This window comes from Poecile atricapillus, chromosome W (assembly GCF_030490865.1).
Source record: "Poecile atricapillus isolate bPoeAtr1 chromosome W, bPoeAtr1.hap1, whole genome shotgun sequence".
Lineage (NCBI taxonomy): Eukaryota > Metazoa > Chordata > Aves > Passeriformes > Paridae > Poecile > Poecile atricapillus.
Genome location: NC_081288.1, coordinates 92,296,328 through 92,320,258, shown reverse-complemented (window position 1 = coordinate 92,320,258; position 23,931 = coordinate 92,296,328). Strand labels below are relative to the sequence as shown.

The following is a 23,931-nucleotide window of genomic DNA, read 5'->3' as shown; positions in this document are numbered from 1 at the left end:
ACATGGTACCAAGTCTAATACTGAGTCTTGAGGGGACTGGAACTAACATACCCGACTCAACATACAGTTGGCCATGCAGCAAATAACAGGTCTCATTTCTATAAACAAGTGGGATTCTAGTAGTAAACTCAAAGTTGTTATTATTTCACTTTGTGAAAAAAAGTGTGGTAGATCTTTTTGATACTTTTATTTCATAGAAATAAAGGGAATGTCAGTGTTTGTAACTGGCAGAATGATACATGAAGAAACAAAGGGCTAAGCCAAAAAGCTTAAAATTCAACAACTTAGGAATTGTTGAATTAACATCCCTAGTAATGGTTTTTGCCAGAAATCAGAAACAAGATTATTTGCCAAGAATGTCCAACGAAGCAAAGACTTTCAAGGGTTTATATACACTACAACTTTTACTCCCTCCTACTATTTTATCAGATACAGGTCTGGCATTTCGTCTTGCTGTTCCTCTATGAAGCAATACTGCCATCTAGCGTCGTTTTGTGGTCATTTTGAGGAGGGGTATGAGGAGGTGTCTCCTTTTTCTTCATCGCCTTTATCTTTGTCATGCTTCCCTCCAGATGACATTTCAGGCCTCACGCATGCACCTTTCTTTCTTTCCCATTTATTATCTTATGGATCTAATTGTTTTCTTAGACATCTAATCCATCTCTAGTTATAAAATAACTCTGAAGCTCCTCTAGTTAAAACAATACCTTTTGATTGAAGCTTCTGGGGTGTAGCAATCTCCCTTAGTACAGGTGAAGTACGTTTATCAGAGTCTAAGCCTGGCTTACTCCCTGTTCTTTCCCATAACATCTTATTTATCAAAACAAAGTTAGCTACTGATTAAAACTAAAAGCAGCTAAAATAACATAATTATAGAAACTAAAATAACAAAGTTGCAAAAACAGAGATTTCTTAACTAATCTCAATACTGCTCCTTACAAAATTCAAAATCACTGAATTTCTTGGCTAAATATGATATATCTCTTTCATGGTAACTCTAAGAATCAAGCACTATGGCAGTGGCAGCACATTTTTTGCACAGTCTTCCTGAAAATAGTATTTTTTGTTGAGACACCTGTGGTAAGCTTGACTTTAGTGGTAAATGCCTCTTCAAATCAGGGTAAGTGCTGCTTTTTGTATCAAGAACAGAAAGTACAGAGCTGTAATGTGGAAGTAGTGAGTGGTTAAATGATAAAAGTTGACAGTTACCAAATAGATCTGCATACTGTTTACTCGGAAGTATTATTCATCAGCTCAAACAGTACTGTGCATTAACAGTTTAATAGAAAAATCTCAGATACTCTGCCTCATCTACCAAATGAAGTCGTTTTTTTTTCCTTTTTTTCCCTTTTTTAAAAGACTTGGTAAGAGGTGGGTTTGCTTCAGTGAACTTTCATTAGAGTGAAACTCATTGAGTTGATTTTGACAGAACAAAGGGAGTATGTACTGCTCAGCCATGATATATATAGTCAGTAACATTCAACATAGGTAGTGTTGTTCAAAGTCCTTCTTGGCTTTTTTTGTTCTTTTGTCACACCCCTCCCCGTGTCCCTCCCAAAAAAGAGAATAACTGCAGAAGTTAACATGACTCTAAAGAGCTTTGGGAGACTTTGGAAAAGGGAATTCTTTTAAAAACAGAACAGTAAAACTTGAGACATCTCTTGCTTATTTAATTCAATGTCCACTCACTTTTATTGGAAGCTTTAAAGGTAATCATCCTAACATAATTTCTATTGTAGAAGAATAAAAAAAATTTTTTTTCTCTCTGAAAACAAAGCGTGGAAGTATGCATTTGCTCTCTTTAGTAGCATCTAAGTGAATGGACTTACTGCAGAGTAATCAAAATCTGGTGTCTTGAACATATCTGTTTTAAATGGGAGAGGAGGAAGAAAGGTTTAATATTTAAATTTCAGAGATATTTATTGTTATGAACATGAGCATTAAAACATATTGGTGTTTAGGGGGAGGGGAATAGGGAGAGAGTTGTTCATCTTTCTTCCCCCTCATAATCTGAAATAACTTGTATTACCTTAAAATTGCTGGTTTGAGTAAGCAAGTATAGATGGGGCTGATCAGCTGATATGTAATACTTGCACTGATATATGTCCTTTTATTTTAGGAACTCTTAAAACTTATGATATTGCTCGTCATTTAATGTTACTAATTTTTCTAAGTACACTTATTGCTGGACATTGTATATTTCCTGAAAGAAGACTTCAAGGCAAGGCCAGTGAATTGACAGTTTCAATTGACTACATAAGTATATGTTGCAGCAAACCTTAATGCTTTCGAAGGTGCTTTGAGCTTTTTGAGGGGAGAGCTGCACTATATGTGTATCTTTTTCCTTTCTGTATCTGAGACTAGGTGTTATATCTAAATACTTGTGTTAAGATAATTTTTCTATTTAGCATTTTGTTTTTATCATGTTAGACTTGTTCTTAATCCACAGACTAATATGAGAATTATAGAATCAGGTAGGTCTAGTCTTTGTAAACCAATTCATGTTTTCATTTAACTTTTTAAAACATTGGTACATCCATTGTGTTTTATATATTTGACCAGACTGAGCTTCATTTCTATGCAAACATAATTTTGACACAAATAGAAAGGACTGTTTTTATGAAACCTCAACTCTGGCCAACTTTAGGAATTTGAGGTTATATCAGGAACATGACAAAAAATATGCATGTTCCCCAAGGTTCAGTCCTGCTGCTAGTTCTGTTTAATATATTGAACGATTATCTAGATGAGGGGATCAAGTGAACCCTCAGTAAGTTTGCAGATAACACCAAGTTTAGTGGGAGTGTTGATCTGCTGAAGGGTTGCAAGTCTCTACAGAGGGATCTGGAGAGGCTATATTGATGGGCCAAGGCAGATTTTATGGGATTCAACAAGGTGAATTGCTGGGTCCTGCCCTCAGGTCACAACAACCCCATGTAATGCTACAGACTTGGGGAAAAATGGCTGGAAGACTGCCTGGTGGAAAAGGACCTTGGGGTGTTGGTTGACAGTCAGGTTAACATGAGCCAGCAGGTGCCCAGTTGGCCAAGAAAGCCAATGGCATCTTGACCTATATCAGCAATAGTGTGGTCAGCAGGACAAGGGAAATGATTGTCTCCCTGTACTCAGCACTGGTGAGGCCACACCTCAAATACTGTGCTCAGTTCTGGGTCCCTCAAGACAGTAAGAACACTGAGGTGTTGGAGTAAGTCCAGAGAAGGGCAATGAAGCTGCTGAAAGGACAAGAGAACAAATCTTAAGTTCTTATGATAAGCATGAGGGAACTGGATTTGTTCAGTCTGGAGATAAGGAGGCTGAGGGGAGACATTAGTCTCTGCAACTACATAAAAAGACATTTTTGCAAGGGGTAGGGTCGGTCTCTTCTCCCAGGTAAAAAATGACAGCACAAGAGGAAAGGTCTTCAAGTTGCACCAGGGGATGTTTAGATTGGATATTAGGAAAAATTTCTTCACTGAAAGGATGGTCAGGCATTGGAACAGGCTGTCCAGGGAAGTGGTGGAATTATCATCCCCGGAAGTGTTAAAAAAATATGTCGATGTGGCACTTGGGGACATGGTTTTGTGATGAAGATGGATGGTAGTGTTAGGTTAAGGGTTGGACTTGATGGTCTTAGAGGTCTTTTTTCAACCCTTAAGGATTCTATGTCCTGGCAAGTCCTTATTTCATATAAGCTTTTTTGTTCAACTCTAATTGGTGCAGTGAGTCTTCCTTGGTATTTGGGAAGTTTTAAGAGAAGTGGGTGTTGAAACCTGATAAAAACAAGGACTACAGCAGGAAGGACGTAGGAAGAACTGGGAATATGTTTTGAAAGCCACGAAAAATGTGTTAGATTGATAACATGTGAGATGCAAAACAAGTACTGTTGAAGCAAAACTCTTTTCTGTACCCCCTTTTTTCCCTCTGAATTAGTCTTGTAAATTGTAGTTTAAACTGAATGATGTATTCTAATAATTTTTCTTAGGGTGTAAGATCAGTTTTTCTTAAATACTGTCAGATAAAATATGGACTTTTGATCTTTGACAATTCTGACTTCATGCTTCAGTGCTTGCTACCTATTGCATACTCTGGGATATGCTGAGCATTTAATGGATTTCTATTCTCATGTTTAGATGAATATCTGAGGATTGAGTAGAGAGGAAAAAAAAACCCATCCCATTTCTGTATGTGGCAGTGACAAGATAATGTTAAGTGCAGCAGGTGAACTTCCTCTCCTCTCCTCTCCTCTCCTCTCCTCTCCTCTCCTCTCCTCTCCTCTCCTCTCCTCTCCTCTCGCTCTCCTCTCCTCTCCTCTCCTCTCCTCTCCTCTCCTCTCCTCTCCTCTTCTTCTTCTTCCTCTCCCTCTCCTCTCCTCTCCTCTCCTCTCCTCTCCTCTCCTCTCCTCATCCTCTCCTCTCCTCTCCTCTCCTCTCCTCTCCTCTCCTCTCCTCTCCTCTCTCTCCTCTCCTCTCCTCTCCTCTCCTCTCCTCTCCTCTCCTCTCCTCTCCTCTCCTCTCCTCTCTCCTCTCCTCTCCTCTCCTCTCCTCTCCTCTCCTCTCCCCTCTCCTCCCCCTCCCCTCCCTCCCCTCCCCTCCCCTCCCCTCCCCTCCCCTCCCTCCCCTCCCCTCCCCTCCCCTCCCCTCCCTCTCCCCTCCCCTCCCCTCCCCTCCCCTCCCCTCCCCTCCCCTCCCCTCCCCTCCCCTCCCCTCCCCTCCCCTCCCTCCCCTCCCCTCCCCTCCCCTCCCCTCCCCTCCCCCTCCCCTCCCATCCCCTCCCCTCGCCCTCCCCCTCCCCTCCCCTCCCCCTCCCCTCTCTCTTATTTGTACTGTTACTTGGCCCTTTCCCTTTCTTAGAAAGCAGTATGTGATTCGGGGCTTATCAACCTGTGTACCACTCTAGCTCATGCAGCTATTAAAGGTGCTTATTGTCTGCAGGCAGCACACAGTAACTTATGATAAATGTATGGTGTTTGAGAACAAACACCCAAAGATGCTACTTAGATTGAATGAGTGAGTAAAGCAGTTATTATAATTTTAGTGCTGTATCACTGTAGCTTTTATTTTTCAGTTGTCTTATTTTTCATCACAGAATTCCTATTTTTTTCCTCCTGTGCAGGTAGTATGTTTATTTACTGTGGAGTTGCAGCATTTATCACTGCCTGCAGGAAAATATGTTTACATTTTTTACCTGTTCTTGCAGTTGCAAAGAAAGGTCAGGTTGAAGCTTTTTTCTCTCTCTAAGTAGTCTCCTGCACTGTGTTTGGAGGGTTGTAGACAGGGAAGTTATCATTCGTCTGTTGTGACCTGGGTTGTGAAATTTCTGTCTCTACCTTCCTGATAATTGCTTTGCTTTTGAAACCATCTATTGCCAGACCCTTTAGAGCAATTGAAAAAATAAAACCTACAGATACATGTTAAAATAAAACCTACAGATGCATATTAAAGATAAAATTAACTTCAATCTACAAAAATACATCCCGGACTGCCTTACCTGTAGTGTCTGTTTTTCTGTCTACATCAATCCCTAGGTAGCCCTTCTGTGGCTCATCTTCATTCATGAAACTTCTGCAGCAAGTCTAAAAATTGCTCTTGGAACATTAGTGTTCAATAGAGCTTTTCTGCTTAGTTTCCACCAAGTCTTTCATAGTACCTTCCACCTCTTTCATTTTGTGTTGCTACTTTTTTCTACATTACTGTTTTCACTAATATATTGTGGTTTGATCTCATAGATGTTTTACTAATATTTTTCACAAATACTGCAGAAAACATGATTAGAGTCACTGTATCCTAAAGCCAGCTCTTATCCTTCCTAGGGTGAGCTGTGTGTCTTGGAGGCGCTGCCTGCTGCTTGTGCTATGTAAAATAATAAATAATTTATAATGCTAACTTATCTGTTTTGGTGGACAAACATACATGGAAGTGCTTGACAGGCACTTTATTGAGACATAATCAAAATAATGCCTTAAAAATGTGCAGAAAAATATGAGGTTTTTGTTGTTGTTGTTTTTTTTTTAGCAGGGGAGCTTTTCAGTGAGTCTTTGCTTTACTCCAGAGTATTATTTACCCACTTTAGGAAATCCTTAACTGGTGGATCAGTGTGAGCCATAATGGAGGTCTGCACTATGATTCTGTTAATACTTATCTATTTTACAGAAAGCAGTTTTTTCTGATGTACTGCCTTGTTGCTGATACCAGCACCTGCTCACGTAAAGAATCACATGAAGCTTTGGATCATGTATCACTTTCTTCTTGTCTATCATAATGAAAATAATTTGAAAGGACTAATGGATTTTATCCACTGCCTTAGAAAGCTAAAGGTGTTTCAATGTACTAATAAATGCCAGTTTTGACCATAGCTTTGAAGCTATGATGTATGCACGGAATTTAAAGAATTGCACCTATATTCTCAAAATGGTAATATAACATTAGTTCTTGATGCTATGAATTGATACAACTTCTGCAAATTATTTTGTTTTCAAGCAGAGACTGCTGGTTTCTATCATGTGGACTCCACCTGCTTTTCCAATTTCTATATGGGAAATGAAAAATATATAAACAGAAGATTGTGTCAATATTCTCTTGTCAATGTAATTATTTCTGCAGTGAAAAAAAAATACAATCTGCTTTACGAGACAAATGCAGCAGTGACCCACTCTTTATGGTAGTAGAATGGTAGGCTTTGCGTGATGTATGTTTTCATTGTTTGTATTTACACTGCTTGCATGTGCCTGTTTGAGAATGGGATGACTTGTCTCTGCATCAGTTATAAAGCAATACTTTTTTTCTGGTTCTTCTGACAATAAGTATTCTTGATGGAATTTTTATTTTTTTCCCTTTGGCTGCTAAACCATAATTATCTGAGACAGTTTTGTGAATATGATCTGTAAGTGCACATGCTTTGGATTTAGTGTTGTGTGCTGTTTAGTCTGCTGTATTTGCTCCTTGGTTGCAAATAGCTAAAACTGCCCTAAGTGCTTTTTGTGTAGTTGTCCTGGGATGACTGTATGTTCTGGAATCCCCTATCATCTGCTTTTTTGTCCAGATATAAGTTTTATGCCTTTAATATCGAAGGGGGGGAGCAGTGGAATTCTTTCAGTGAAGTTTTTTTTTTTTTCACATATCCTCCTCCAGGTTTGCTGTAGCTGCAGTCTCCTGTGTTGTCTGCAGCACAAACAGAGGGAGGACAGCTGTGCTTTTTCAGCTAGTTTCTCATCTGTGAGCTGAGGCAAAAGTTTTCCCAGGACTCTGGCTTCTTCTTCTGGAACTGTTCATCACTGGTCTGATCCAAAAACTCAGACCAACACCAGGAGCCCACACAGTGGCCTGGAGGTGCCCGGGACACTGCATCCCAGCTCTGGAGAGAGAGCCGAGCCACACCCATATTGGTGCCCAATATGAGGCTGGAGAAAGTGAAAAAAACCTGTACAAATGAAAATGTCAGGCAAATGATAATGGAGATGAAGGTCTATCTGAGGGGCTACCCAGAACAAGTCAGTCAACCAGATGGATCACAACTTTGGGTGTTAAAAAAGAAAGAAGGGTAGTTGTAGCAGGTGATTTCCTTTTGAGAGAGACGGAGCACCCTGTATGTCGATCGGACCCATCTCACAAGGAAGTTTGCTACCTCTTTGGGGCCTGGGTAGGAGTGTTGATCTGTTAGAGGGTAGGAAGGCTCTGCAGAGGGATCTGGCCAGGCTGGATTGATGGAGCTGATGCCAGCTGTATGAGATTCAACAAGGCAAAGTGCTTGGTCCTGCACTTGAGTTACAATAACTCCATACAGAGTTGCAGACTGGGGGAAGAGTGGCTGGACAGCTGCTTGTCAGAAAATTATCTGGGGGTGCTGTTTGAGAGCTGGCTGTATATGAGCTAGCATGTGCCCAGGTGTCCAAGAAAGCCAATGCCATCCTGGACTGTATCAGCAATAGTGTGGCAAGTAGGACCAGGGAAGAGCTTGTTGCCCCATACTCAGCACTGGCGAGGCCATACTCAAATCCTGTGTCCAGTTTTGGGCCCCTCACTACAAGACATTGAGGTGCTGGAGCAATTTCAGAGAAGGGCAACAAAGCTGGTGAAGGGTCTAGAGAGTAAGTCCTATGAGGAGTGGCTGAGGGAGCTGGGGTTGTTTAGCCTGGAGAAAATGAGGCTCGGGGTTGGCCTTATCACTCTCTCTACAACTATCTGAAAAGAAGTTGTAGCCAGGTGTCTTGGTTTGAGACAAGTTCAGGAGGAAACGTCCTGAAATGAGTCTCCTCTAAAGAAGGCAGGTTTTGGCACTCCCTCCCCCACCAAAACGAAAGGAATTTCTTGGAGGAAAGTGAAAAAAACTGTTTATTTAACACACAAAGTGCCCACAGAGCACGAGTAAGAGAAAATTATTAATGTTATATTTTAAACTTCCTCACTGTGGAGAAAGCTGGTGGATTCAGAGTTCTTTCCGCAGCTGTGGCTTGGGTTTTTCCCAAGGTCTGGAGCCAGGATGAAGCATCCCTGCAGCCTCCTCACTTGGACTCATGGAGTGCGGGTCCCGGTGATGTTCTGGTGTTTGGACCAGAGCAAAGCTGAACAGTTCCAGAAGAAGCCACAGAAATCACTGGAGAAGCTGTATGCAGTCTGGAAAAACTTCTTGTGTCAGCTAACAAAAAGAAGCTAGCTAAAAGCAAAAAAAATGTACTCCCTCTCCATGCTGCAGAACCGAGAGGCAACGGGAAAGTATGTGTGACCTGAACACAAACCGCGCACCAAGGAATTCCCCTGGCTTCCCTTCCCTCCAAGCTTAAAGCTACAGGACCCATTTCTGGGCATAAAGCAGATGATAGGGGAATACAGTATTTTTATAAAATCACCCCAAGACACCAGGTGGAAGTCGGCCTCTTCTCCCAGGCAGCTAATGACAGGACAAGAGGACAGAGATTCAATATGCACCTGGGGAGTCTCAGACTGGACATTAGGAGGAATTTCTTCATGGAAGGTATTGTTAAACATCGGAATGGACTGCCCATATACATCATGGAGTCACCATCCCCAGAGGTTCAAGAAACAACTGGATGCGGCACTTAGTGGGATGGTCTAGATCACAAGGTGGTGATTGCTCAAAGGTTAGACTCGATCTATGAGGTCTTTTTCAACCTTAATGTATCTGGGATTCTGATTCTGTAACACCTTTTTATGGGTAAGGTTTTCAAGCTGATAGCTGTATATAGCTGTCTTGTATGCAGTTCAGAAGCATGGATAAAGTGTTTAGTGGAACTATTAATCACAAACATAAATGACAATCAAATGAACATACTGCTGAAATGGTACCTTTAAAATTATCAGTCTTACATATTGATATGGAAAGAAGGTGGTTTTGTTCTTTCACCCCATAGCTTTTATTTTGTGAACTAAATTAACTGAGCATTGACTATAAGGGTAATATCAGAAGAAAAGGATTTAATTCAAATGCAGAATATAAGTAATGAGATTTCTTTTCCTTCTAAGATTACATCTGTTCTTGTAAGTACTAGAGTAGTACTATTAAGATGTGACTTTGATTAAATCTTCAAATAGGGACATTCAGAAATTTCACTTCTTAAGCTTAAATTCGAATTTTACATAGATATGTCTTTCCCACTTAAAGGAGAAAATCAGAAAACATTTGCTGTCCTTAGTTAAAATGCTTTGATCTCTATGCAGTGGATATTTTGGCTACATTTTAAAACTGATCTGTTCATTAAGTCATATCCAATTAAACAGAAAACAGAATGAGTCCCTACTGTCAAACTGACTGTAGTAAAAGCACATTCCAAATAATCTTAATATTTGTGGTGTATGATTAAGTAAACATTGAAGTTACCAGGAAAACAGTTGTCAGGAAAATTAATCCACAAACACCAGAGGTTTATGTCCAAAAAGGAGACAGAGGAGTCCTTTTTCTTTATTCGAATAAAGGGAGATGCCATGGGGCATTCCCCTGGGGTCTCTCAAATTCTTGGAGGGCGCAGCCTCCTTTTTATCCTAATTCCCGGCCGCTTGTCCCTTCTCTCTTTCCCCATAGGCTGAGGTACTTGAGAGGTACAGGCTTCCCGGAACGCCTGATAGTGGCGGTGATACCTTTCCCCCCCCCCCCCCCATGCATAATCCCTTCTTAACTTTTATAGAATTCATAGTGTTCTTTTAGTGTCCCTTTGATCTTCTACTGGAATCCATCCCATTGTTTCTGTCGTCTCTCACTGATAGTACATCTTATCAACTGACCCACAGCTTGTTTGTAAAGACAAACCTGTCATTCCTCTCACAGTGAAGTTTGGTTTAGATTTGCATTTAGAAGAAATCTAAACAGAAGTGTTTTATGGTGCTTTGAGGTTTGAAACTCTTACAAAATGCTCTCTTCAGGTTTATGTTAATTAAACACTTCTGTGACTTTTCTCTCTTTGCCTCTTTTGGGCTGAATTCTCTGTGGATATAACTTTTCTCTAGTCTTTCAGCCTCTTTTGGGCTGAATTCTCCTGGGATCCTCCCTCGTGGGGAGTATCACTTATTTCAGTCCTTATTATTCGAAGAAAACTCTCAGGCTCATATTCTGGTTTTTCATGTTTATTGAAGGATTCTTACAAAAACTTGGTAGGTTTATCTAGACTAGCTGTACAAGCTTAAATCACTACAGCTTGGCTCATCTCGTTTTAATGATACAAAATGGCTCTGAACTATGCATTTTTTTCACTTTTTTACTCATTTTTATTCTATTAACTACAGACAAGTGTATTGTTATTATATTCCAACAAATAGGTTTTCTATATTTACTTACATAATTAAAAGTGCGACTAACTTTAAACTAATCATTTTTTGTGTTTTTAAAAACTGCAGAAGCATGGAGAAGAAGGAAGAAGAAGGATTAAAAACTACACTTTTTTCCTCCATTTTTACTCCACGTGTGAAACCTTCTTAAAATCTATATTTTCACCTCAGTGTTAAAAGAAACATTTTTCTACTTTTTATTTAATTTCTTACAAACTCTGGCTTGCTCAGGGATATTTGGAAGCCTTTCTGTCAATATTATATATGATTGATGTATTTTTAAAAGAATTGTATAGACAGAGAAATGTCCCTGCATTTCTAGACTCCTACAACTTCTGAAATTAAATTATAGTATTATATGCCTAAAACTCTTAATTTTTCTGTTAAAAATCCTTTTATTCCCTTACCCTTACCTCCTCTGTTTTCACTTGTCAAGCCTTTGAAAGTCTTAAAGTCCATATAAGGAGCCTAAAGCCCTTACTTGAGTATTTGCAAAAAACTTAATCAAAGCTTCATTATTTGTTTTATTTGAGATTCAAATCTGGTGAATTAAAGTATAATCTCTGTACTGTAACACAAGTGCAATGGAATTCAAAATGTGGTCCAGTATACCAAATATGTTGCCAAAGTTAGGTATACTGCTTAACACTTGAACTAATATTCTAGAAGAGTCCTGTGTATCCAATGTGAATGTTCTAATAAAAAGCTTATTCCAATAGATATTTTAAAGTTATACTTTAAAACAAGTAGTAGTTCTAATTGTTAAAAATTTGACCTTTTAGCACTTCTGTCCCTATACTTATGTAACTATATTTCTAGCACTCTTGCTCTGTATAAAATAGCTTTAAATTCATTATTTATAGCAGAAATTTCTAAATGCCTCTTGCTTTATATTGTTTCACTATAAGCTGTCATTAAAAAAACTTCTCTCTTCTATTTCAGATAAGTTAAAATATTTTTTTCCTAAATTAAGCAATTAGCTTAAGATGCGCCTTATTAAATCTTTTGAACTTGTGTCCTTTTTTCTTTTTTTTTTTTTTTTCACTCCTTTCTGCTCTCTCACTCTCTTTTTTTAAGTTGATGATTACTTAGCCATTTTCCACCAAGATTTGTGTTGGGGGTTAGGTGCCCTTCTTTTAGTTCTGGCTCACCTGTGGAATTTTTACCCATTAGTTGCGGGGAAAACCTGACTGCGGGTACTTGGTGGGTGCTTGAGAAACACAAAGAGGAGTTCGGCTGGGCCCAGGGTTCGGGAAGGGGGCAGGAAAAGAGGAGAGCGGGGACAGTTTGGCAGGCTTCTTCAGCTTTAGAGGACACTTTGCTGAGAGCTATTGCTGTGGAGAGAAGGGAATTCGCCATCACCCAGACAGAGCTGCTGCTTCTTCTTCTCCTCTCTTCGTTGGTCGGCCTTGCCCCCCCCGTCCTGCCGGGACGTGTGGCAGTGCCAGCCACCGCCGCGGAGCTGCTGATACACCTCAGCCACCGGCTCAGGATCTCAGCTCATTCCTGCTTTTCCAGCTAAGTGTTCCTCAGAGCCCCGCAGGAGCACCGGGACTGACTGCCCAAGGGGGTTTGTGAAGCAAAGCCTCTCCTCCATCCTTTCCCGTCTCAGCTGAGAAGGCTGTCACGGGGTCTCTGGTTCTGTTTTGTTGTTAATGCCATAGTTACTGTTGTTTGTTTGCTCCGTTATACATACTAGTAAAGAACTGTTATTCCTATTCCCTGATCTCTGCCTGAGAGCCCCTTGATTTCAAAATTATAATAATTCGGAGGGAGGGGGTCTACATTTTCATTCCAAGGGAGGCTCCTGCCCTCCCTAGCAGACACCTGTCTTCCAAAAAGAAGACAATTTGTGATATGTGGAATAGAAAGGACCCCTATAACTCGCAGAGTAGTTATAAGAGTAGGTATGAATTTATTCAGCGCTGAGGTGCATGGGGATATCTCCTCCAAAGGCATGCACACCTTGGAGAATTGTTTCTCCCTTTTTATTCTCTACAAACTATGGTTACACAGTACGCCTAAAACATATTCTTTTGCTAACCCCACCTGTCCCCGCCTAGTATTAAAATTAGTTCCATGCTTATTTGCAGCTGCGCACTGCTCCTTGTTGGTCACTCTGGTGGTCTTCTGGGGGTCTTTGGGGCTGAAGTCAGCATTTTTCCTTTGGCTGAACTTTTTACCTTGTCTCCTTGCACATGCTCCCTTCAGTTCTTTTGACCCCCCCTCTTTCCATTTCCTCTGGCTTAGGGGTCCAAAAGAATCCAAGGAACCCCCTCATCCTATGGTTCATTTAGGCTTGTATCCTGTTTATGTATTCCAGCTCCTTACCTCATCCTATAGTCTTTATTCTCTTCCTTCTATTATGGGAACAGTCAGTATTTCACATAGGTTTTGTAGCCCCTTCTTTTATGCAAAGCAATTTTACAAATGATTCCTAATTCTTAATTTCTCTGTTTCATTTGGAATACTCTTTTCTAACTATACTTGCATTTTTTTATCATTTTCGTTTTTCCACATTGCCTCTAATTCTGATACATATTCCTCTTTCTTCTGTTTCCTCAATTCTTTGTTGTCTTATACCTCATTCTTTAAATGGGCCAGATAGAAACTGACTCTTAGCTCTATTTTACTTGTTTTGGCTGGGTAATCTCATTCAGTCACATTAATTCAGAAATTATGTTAACAATTCTGGAAGTCACATTTTTCTTTTAAGTCATACTTTAATTTTTCCAAAACTGTGTTTCTTTGCCACTGCTCCTTTTAACCCAGATATACGTTTTGTCCTGTACACTTGCAGTATTGTATAAATCCTCTTGTTTTAACTGTCAAACTTTGTGTCCTTTCTCCTTTCTTTTAATACTCTCTAAGTTCATTTGCATCTTAATTTATCAGCACTTTTTCAACTTCCCAAAGCCTATGCTGTTTTCAAATTTTCTAGAAAAGTCCAACACCTAGAATTCCATTGTTGCTTCTTGCTTGTTCCATATCATATGTTCTGTCTCCCCTTCTTCCTGCCCTGTCTGGATTGTTCTGCTGCTGCTGTATTTCTCATTCTGTCAAAGATCCTTTACAGTATGCTGTCTACTTGATCAAATCTATTAACAGTATTTCAGATATTGCTCTGAAACATCTGTTTCTTTTGTCACAGAAATTTTGCAACTGGCACATATTGAGAAGACCCCCGAGCTGTTCACCACTCTTCACAGAAGTAATCGTGAATGCCAGTTTATTTCTATCTTTAGCACACCTTTATAGGGTTCTACAGGGTCTGCGAGCAGAACGAGCTACTATTGGCTAACACACACAGTTTACATTTTTCCTCTTACACACAAGGATATTGTTTTACTTTACTCTCTCTTCTGCATGAAGGTTTCAAGGACTTTAGCCCTTAATATCACGACTTATTTCAAAGGCTGGTTTGTGCATACAGGCCTTTACTAATATATAAAATATAGCAACAGGCACATGTTGACAGAGAGGTGAGGATGTATAGTATAAAATTACAAGTAATTCTTTATTCATGGTCATCAGATATCCCATTCAAATTGGGGTACATTGAATGTGATTTCACACATGGTTATTTTACCTTTCAAGTGTTCAGATATAACATCTTTTGACCAATCATTAATTAACACACACATATTATTGTTTTGCAAAGCAACTATAATTCTATGGCATCATTGTCTACCTGTTTTTTTCATGATTGAGATGTGCCTTGAGTGGGTCTTGCTACAGTTACTTGTCTATGATGCCAGATAATGGGAGGGTTTCACAGAGGTGTTAGAGGGCCTAGGATGATGGCATTATCTTGGTAGTCCTGAGTTATCCTTTATTCTTCACTGTAGGGTCTGTCCTTGCAATGAGTTGGGGTCCTTTAGTCAGAATGACTTAACCATGACTATGCAGTGTACAGTGTTAACTATATATCTTAAGAATTGTAGAATGGTTTGTGTTGGAAGGGACCTTAAGGATCATCTAATTCCACTCCTCCTGCAATGGGCAGGGATACCTTTCACTAGACCAAGTTGCTCAGAGCCCCATCCAACCTGGCCTTGAACACTCCCAGGATGGGGCAGCCACAACTTCTCTGGGCAATCTGTTACAGTGCCTCACCACCCTCACAGTAAAGAATTTCTTCCTAATATCTAATCTACACCTTCCCTCTTTCAGTTTAAAGCCATTCCTCCTTGTTCTATCACTACACACCCTTGTAAAAAGTCCCTCTCCAGCCATTTTGTAACTCCCTTTCAGGTACTGAAAAGCCACAGTAAACTCATCTTGGAGCCTTCTCCAAGCTGAATAACCCAAATTCTCTCAGCCTTTCCTAATAGGAGGGTAGTTCCATCCCTCTAATCATCTTCATGGCCCTCCACTGGACTTGCTCCAACAGGTCAATGTCCTTCCTGTGCTGGGGACCCCAGAGCTGGATGCAGTATTCCAAGTGGGGTTTCACCAGAGCAGAGCAGAGGGGCAGAATCACCACCCTCGACCTTATGAATTTGAAGCAGCCCAGGATACAATTGACTTTCTATGTCACAAGCACACATGACTGGGGCATGTCCAGCCTCTCATTCACTGGTATCCCCCAAGTCCTTGGCAGGGCTGTTCTCAATCCGTTCATCCTTCAGCCTGTATTGATACCAAAGGTTGCCCAGCGCAACCAAGAAGCCCAGGTGCAGCACCTTGCACTTGGCCTTGTCTCATGAGATTCCCACGGGCTCACTTTTTGAGCTTGTCTAGGTCCCTCTTGATGGCATCTCATCCTTCAGGTGTGTCAACCACACCACTCAGCTTGATGTCCTCTGCAAAGTTGCCAAGGGTGCGCTCAATCCCTTCATCTACGTCATTAATGAAGATATTTAATAACACTGGTCCCAATTCAGACCCCTCAGGAGCACCACTAGTCACTGATGTCCATTGGGACTCTGAGACATTGACTACTACCCTCTGGATGTGACCATACAACTAATTCCTTATCCACCAAACAGTGCACCCATCAAATCCTTGTCTCTCCAATTTGGAGAGAAGGATGTTCTTGGGGACCATGTCAAAGGCTTTACAGAAGTCCAGATAGACGGCATCTGTAGCTCTTCCCTTGTCCACTGACATAGTCACTCCATCATAGAAGGCCACTTGGTTGGTCAGGTAGGATTTGCCTTTGGTGAAGCCATGCTGGCTGTCCCAAATCACTTCCCTCTCCTCCATGTGCCTTAGAATAGCTTCCAGGAAGATCTTTTCCATGATCTTCCCAGGCACAGAGGTGAGGCTGACAGGTCAGTAGTTCTCAGGGTCCTCCTGGGATGAAGAAAGTTCATAGAAATTCATATTATAAAGACTGATACAGTAGTTAGGGAATGAGATTTTCCAACATTGTCTTACATTCTCTTTTAGGGTTTTTCTTCTCCTTTGTCATGTGTGGTCCATTTTATGTTAACCTTTAGAAAAATATTCTTCTTACAATTACTCACTATCTTCTGTTTTACTTGTGAGGACATTTGTCAAACTTAATATCTTTTATCTTTTTCATGCTATTTTAATCAATAGATGAATTTCAATTTTTTTTTTTTTTTTGCATTATTTAATTAGTTACTGTTTTAGGGGTACACAATAAATTGCAAATAACTACTTTTTTTCCAGATCAACATGATAACAAAACAAAAAGATTCATAGTAACTTTACGGTTATTCCAGCAACATCTTAAACTTGCAGACACAATCCAAGTTATGAAGCCCTTGCTGCTTCCTGACAAGAAACAAATTGGCTAGTTTAGAGGAGATATTAAACTTGCTTTCACTAGTTTTTTTTTTTTATTAAAAGCCTCAATGCTCTACTTTTGTGTGTGGTTTGGTTTTTAGACTGAGTCTGGCTATGCATCAGAGTCAAGTTTACGACGCCATGGCTCCATGGTGTCTCTTGTTTCTGGAGCAAGTGGATACTCTGCAACATCCACCTCTTCATTCAAGGTTAGTGAATAACATTTTCTTAGTATTTGTGTTTAAATAGCACACAAAACTGGAAAGTAAATAAGCTATGTGAAGACTTGTTCACACAATTATAGGAAAAATTCCCAAACAAATTTTTGGTTTATTATAAGTGTTAGTAATTCAGCATGTGATGATGAACAGATCATACAGGAAACTTTTTCATGCCTCTATGCAATTATCCCTCTTAAACTATGGTGTCATTTTCAAATGGCAAGGAAATCAAACCTGTGGGAGGATTTATTAGTCTTAGCATACTTCTGAGAATATCAAGGCTTTTAGATGAAAGGAAATGCTAATTCTGTGACTTGACAAATGACAGCTTTCTTTGTTTCATGTGTATAAATATTTAACATTTGAAATTGGATGGGGGAGAAGAGGAGCAGCACAAGAAAAGGGGAAGTAAAGGCTAGAATAAAGATCTTAAACTAGAACTGACTGTTTTCAGGTAAATAGGTGTAAACCTCATAGTATGTAAGATTGTGTTTTTAATAAATTTTTATTGAATGCACTAAAGTAGCAGATGAAGTCAAAATGAAAAATTGAGACCAGTGGACAAAATGAGTAAGAAACACTTTTATACAGTTTCTTATGTCCTTCTAACATTATCAGTATTTCATAGCTGCTGATATCTGAAATTTCTTTGGTGAGCTTAAAGAATTTGTTCTTCATAATTGCAGAAATCCTTTTTTTTTGGCATTGAACTATTGCTGAACCTGTAGAAGCATTTGAGCCTTTTTATGCTTGTATTTTCAGAAGGGCCATAGCTTACGTGAGAAGCTTGCAGAAATGGAAACCTTTAGAGACATCTTGTGTAGACAAGTTGATACTTTACAGAAATACTTTGATGCCTGTGCAGATGCAGTTTCCAAAGATGAACTCCAGAGGGATAAAGGTAAAACTGTAATTGAGAACTGTTATCACCATAGAATTTAACCTTTTACACAGGAATAGCCCTTGAAATAGTTACTATAGAATTTGATACCATATAAATGAAGTATGTATATTAAATTTAGTCTTTAATAATGAGATCAGTCATAGATATTTCTGCATACACTGTTAACTATTTTCACTTCAGAAGCTGGATTCCCATAAAAATCTGCTTAACTTAAATATTGACTTTTAGCTGTCAATTGTATAAATGATCTTTTAAGCATTTGATGTTATATAATTGTTTACCCCATAACATGAATTCAAGTTTGTTTACTACTGTGTCTCTGTCATGGTTTAACTCCAGCTGGCAACCAAGTACCATGCATCTGCTTGCTCACTTCCCCTTCTCTCTCAATGGGATGGGGAGAAGAATCAGGAAAGAAAATAAAATTCATGTGTTGAGATAAGAACAGTTTATTTGAAACAAAGTAAAAGATAATAATAATAATAATTGTAATAATAAGGAGAGGGAGAGAGGGAGATATAACCGAAGAAAGACAAGTGATGCACAGTACAGTTGCTCATTACCCGCTGACCGATGCCCAGCCTGTTCACAAGCCGTCATCAGCCTCCTCTTCCAGGTAACTCCCCCCAGTTTATATACTGGGCATGACATTCTATGGTGTGGAATATCACTTTGGCCAGTTCAAGTCACCTATCCTGCCCATGCTTCCTCCCGGTCTTTTGTGCTGCTCCTCACAGGCAGAGCATGAGACACTGAAAAGTCCTTGCTTTGAGTAAGCACTACTTAGAAACAACCAAAACATCAGTATGTTATCAATATTATTCTCAAACTGAATCCAAAACACAGCTCTGTACAAACTACTGAGAAGAAAATGAACTCTATCCCAGCCAAAACCAGTCTCTTATCTTTATTTTGAAAAGCAATAGATTATTAGTTTTAATAGGAACAATACATTCTTTAAAAAAGGCAAAGGTTCTGCCATAATGAATGTTCCTGATATATTGGCTGTAGCTAGAGCACTGAGTGCACACTGGAAGTCCTATTAGACTCAGGTGTGGATATCTACATCTCTCTGAATTGTTTTTCCCAGAGCACAGCTTGTCATATTCATGCATTTTTCTGAGGCATTAATACTCATTCCCATCTTTGTTCTGGTAGCCTGAAACTTTTGATAGTGAGAAAACAATAGGTAAGTACCGTTCCACTTTGAGAACTTTCTAGTGTAAAAGAGTAGATAGTTGCTCAGTTGTGGCTCTTTGCTTATCCAGTTGTAACACCAAGATAATGTTCTTCTTGCCATCAAATCAAGTGCTAAATTTCAACACTGAGTAAATATTAGTCTTCTGATGGTTTCTGAAGGTAATGTTGATAGTGGTCAAAAAAAAAGAAGGGAGGGTGTGTGTCATGACTTATAAGAAAAAATCTTAAATGCTGCTTAGCCATGAAGAGGCACTTAATTATTTTTTTGCACACTAAAGACTTGGGAAAGCTTTTTCACTCCCATAACACACACTTTCTTACATTTAGTGGTAGAAGATGATGAAGATGATTTTCCTGCGATGCGTTCTGATGGGGATATTTTACATAACAGTAACAGCAGTAAGGAAAAATGTAAGTGTGCCAACTTTTTCACTGAAAATTCTTATGAATTGTATGATAAGCCAGATACAAGATGGATATTTATGTTTTTTTCTAAGCAGAAAATGACAAGAATAGTTATTTGAATGTATGTGACAGGAGATTCTTATTTGTGTCAAGATAATCAGGAAAAGCAGAATTATAATCTGAATTATTCTTAATTCACACAAATATTAATGTAAGACTGTCAAGCTGGAATTTCCTATTTGTGTCCAAAGCCATTTCCACTACAAAAATCTCTTGAAACAACTGCATCATTTGTACACTGGGAACTGAGATTTATAACAGGCAATTGCAGTTTTTCTTGCAAGTATCATCTGCTTTAGGAGTGTGGTGAAGCACAATGCTTTTCCAGTAAGGTGTGCCCCATTATGGTTTTTCTAACTTGTATGTCTATGTAATGATTAAGTGTCTTGGTTCTAGAAGACAGGTGTCTGCTAGGGAGAGCAGGAGCCTCCCTTGGGATGAAAGAATGTAGACCCCCTCCCTCCGAATTATTATAATTTTGAAATCAAGGGGGCTTTCAGGCAGAGATCTGGGGATAGGAATAACAGTTCTTTACTAGTATAACCAGGCAAACAAACAACAATAACTACAGCAATAACAAGAAAACAGAACCAGGGACCCCGGGACAGCTTTCTCGGCTGAGACGGGATGTAGGAGAGGCTTTGTTTTCACAAACCCCTCGGGCAGTCAGTCCCGGTGCTCCTGCAGGGCTCTGAGGAAACAGTCGGCTGGGACAGCAGGGACGAGCTGAGATCCTGGGCTGGTGGATGAGGTGTATCAGCAGCTCCGCGGCGATGCCTGGCAGGACAGGGGGTGCGAGGCCACTAACAAAGAGGGGAGAAGGAGAAGCAGCAGCTCCGCGACCCAGCACACGAACGTCCTTCCCCGAAGCCGAGGAAAAGCCAGCTAAAAACTGTCCCCACCCTCCTTTTTCTGCCCCCTTCCCCCCCCACCCTGGGCCCGGCCACTCTTTGTCCTTTGTGAGCACCCCTAAGTACAGGTAGTTAGGTTGTCCCAGCACATAATGGGTAAAAATTCCCTGGCAGGCCAGAACACAAAAATAAAACAAAAAAAAAAAGAACACCTAACCTTCAACACTAAGTCAACATTGTTACTGAATCTCACTCATCTTAATTTTAGCACTTTTTAAAACTGTATTTTTCAGCGTTATGCTGAACAGAATTCTGATTTTTATTCTTGTCTTAAATGATCTGGTTTAGTCATTGCACTTACTGCATCCATTCACTAAATATGAATTCCTCATGCAAGTCTTGCTCTTTTAGAAATCTGATATATCTGGCGTGCCAGAAGTTGTGTATGCATTTACAAAATCTATTTGCATTCTTCTTATACTTTCTCTTGTTTCCTGGCTGAAATTATTTCTTCACTGACATTCTATAATGGTTGACAATTCAATATTTGTTAGACTTTGGTTCACAAAACTTTGAAGCAGTACAGTTGCAAAACTGATGGAATCTCCAAAGGAAGTACTTAGCAAAAGCATTTTTTAAATTGTAGACACTTTCTTCAAGAATCTGAAAAATATATGTGCAAAATAAGCCTTTTCTGTTTTCTGTTTTCTTTTATCTGGCTCTAGTTCCCCATGTGTTCCATGTTTTCTTGCTGTATTTAGGTTTTCTTTCTAGATTATTGACAAAACTGTTATGAGGAAAGGAATTGGAAGGAGCTAGAGTATACTTCCAAAGAACTAAAATATGAGTAGATTTTTTTTTTTTCCGATCATATAAAGCGCTTGCTCTGCTAAGGATTAATTGTAGTGGTCAGGAGAGGGTATTTCAAGGACCCAAACTGGTATCGTTGGGCTTTTGGGATAGCTGCTGTAGAGACAGATGAAATTAGTTGAATACCCTGCCTGGTGTCTCAGAGGACCCTTCTGCTGTGGGACTGCTGAGGGTTGAAGAACAACAGGTACCAATCTCTACCACAACAGTGCACCACTGACAATACTGCACCAACTGGGACTCCGTGACCCCCATCCATGAGATGATTCATAAATCGGAGAGCCAGGGGATGGTCAGCAAGACTTGCTCACCCTTTCATAGCCGTATATGGCCAGTGCTTAAGTCCAGTGGAGAGTGGAGGATGACAGTGGACTATCATGGCCTGAATGAAGTCATACCATCCCTGAGTGCTGTTGTGTTGGACATGCTGGAACTTCAGTACAAACTAGCATCCAAGGTAGCAAAGTAGTGACACCACTGACAGTGCTAACAGGTTTTTTTCCATTCCTTTAGCAGCACAGTGCAGGCCACAGTTTGCTTTCACCTGGAGGGGTGTCCAGTACCCCTGGAACTGACTTCCCCAGGGGTGAAAAAACAGCCCCACTATTTGCTGTGGACTGATCCAGGCTGCACTGGAAAAGGGTGACGCTCCTGAACACCTGCAGTACATTGATGACATCATTGTGTGGGGCAACCCAGCAGAGGAAGTCAGAAAATGAAAAGTGACATATTCTCTTTACTGACAGTTCCTGCCATATTGTAGGGACAAATTGAAAATGGAAAGCTGCTGTATCGAGTCCTATGTGGTGAGTTGCAGAAGCTACTGAGGGACAAGGTGAATCCAGTCAGGTTGCAGAGCTGGAAGCTGGCCAGCTGGCTTTAGGTATCACTGAGCAAGAGAAATGGCCAATGCTCTGTCTCTACACTGACTTGTGGATGGTAGCAAATGTTCTGTGGGGGTGGCTGGAGCAATGGAAAAAGACCAATTGTCAGCAAAGAAGTAAACACATCTGGGCTGCCAAAGTGTGACAAGACATCACTACCCAGGTAGAGAAGTTGGCTCTAAAAGTCCATCATGTAGATGCACACATACCCAAGCACTGAGGTACTTAAGAGCATTGCAACAATGGACAGGCAGATCAAGCTACCAAGATTAAAGTGTCTTGGGTAGATCTAGACTGGAAACATAAGGGTGAATTATTTCTGGCTTGATGGGCCCACAACACCTTAGATCATTAAGGAAGAGATGCAACATATGGATGGGCTCGTGATTGAGGGGTGAACTAAACCATGAACACTATCTCCCAGGTTATGCTTAAGTGGGAAATGCTATTATTACTATGTCCCCAGCCCCTCTGCTACCACTGTCCAACCCGCAGTGGCCAGGGAGGCTGGGGAGGTAGGTTAGCTTGCCAGAGGAGACCCTAAAAACGAGGTTCTTTCCCTTTGCTGAGATGGCAGTTGCAGCTTTATTTCTTGGGATCCTTCAGGGTGAGATGCAGGAGGGAAAGAGGAAGAGGTATCCATAAGCACTCCTTTTTCAGGACAGGGGAAAGGGGTGTGGGGGATTTACACAACCAATAAGGGGAACTGGGGAGAACAAGATAAGGGAAAGAACTTACAAGTCTACATTTTTGGGGGTACATTTTTTGGGTCATACCATTTTTCCTAACTGCATTACAACAGTGAAATGTGCTGCAGTCAAACAGGCCAAGTTGGTAAAGCCTCTGTGATATGGGGGATGATGGCTGAAATATAAATATAGGTAGGCCTGGCAGATCGATTACATCACACTCCTGCAAACCTGCCAAGGCAAACACTATGTACTTACAGTGGTGGAAACAGCCACAGGATGACTGGAGATGTACCCTGTGCTTCACATCACTGCCCAGAACACCATCTTGGGCCTTGAGAAGCAAGTCTTGTGGCCACATGGCACCCCAGAAAGATTTGAGTCAGACAACGGGATTAATTTCAAAAATAGCCTCATAGACACCTGGGCTAGAGACCATGGTATTGAGTGGGTGTATCATATCCCCTATCACACACCAGCCTCTGGAAAGATAGAGCAATGTAATGAACTGTTAAAAACCACATTGAAAACAATGGGTAGTGGGACCTTCAAACATTGGGATCTGCATTTAGTGAAGGCCACCTGGTTAGTTAACACTAGAGGCTCCACTAATCAAGCCAGCTCTGCCCAATCAAAACCTCTACATACTGTAGAAGGGGATGAAGTCCCCATGGTGCATATGAGGAATGTGTTAGGGAAGACAGCTTGGATTAATCCTGTTTCAAGCAAAGGCAAACCCATGGGCATGGGATTCTTTTTGCTCAAAGACCTGGGTGTACTTGGTGGGAAATGCAGAGAGACAGGGAAATATAAGATGCACCTCAAGGTGATTTGATATTTGGGTGAGAATAGTCTGTAACGTTGAATTGCCTATGTAATATGGGTTGTTGAATGACACTGCCACTGTATGTGGTAAATACCATGGACAATGAGTATGAACTGATCCAGTTACACCAGTCATGGTCTAAAAGAATTCAACAAACATCTTGGGGGTATTTCCAGTGACTACTGAAATAATACCTGTGCTTGTGCATAGCCATATGTATATATAGATGTATATAGTTGAAAGGTATAAAATCTGGGCATGATATTAATGGTATAGAATAAGGGATGGATAATATCTTGGGTATAGAAACAAGGGGGTGGAGATTTTATGCTGTCTATTCAATACCACCCATGTCACCCGCTGAGGGGCGTGGTTTTGGAAGGGAAAAACCCAAGGCTGGAAATAGAAAGTTTTCCTTTTTTTTTTCTGGGCTCACTCTGGAGAGTGTGGGACTGGGACTGCTGTTGCTGATGCCACGCCTCCACTGCACCA

At 40.4% G+C, this 23,931-nt stretch overlaps 1 protein-coding gene across 5 annotated transcripts in view; it reads left to right on the top strand.

The window, feature by feature from the left end:
* LOC131591636 (ceramide transfer protein-like) overlaps positions 1–23,931 on the top strand; it is a 311,936-nt gene that overhangs the window by 159,486 nt on the left and 128,519 nt on the right. For all 5 annotated transcript variants that reach the window (XM_058862535.1, XM_058862539.1, XM_058862536.1 and 2 more), the window contains 3 exons: positions 16,631–16,738; positions 17,513–17,651; positions 19,182–19,265. In XM_058862535.1, coding sequence (XP_058718518.1) covers positions 16,631–16,738; positions 17,513–17,651; positions 19,182–19,265 — 331 coding nt within the window. The remainder of the gene's footprint in view (positions 1–16,630; positions 16,739–17,512; positions 17,652–19,181; positions 19,266–23,931) is intronic.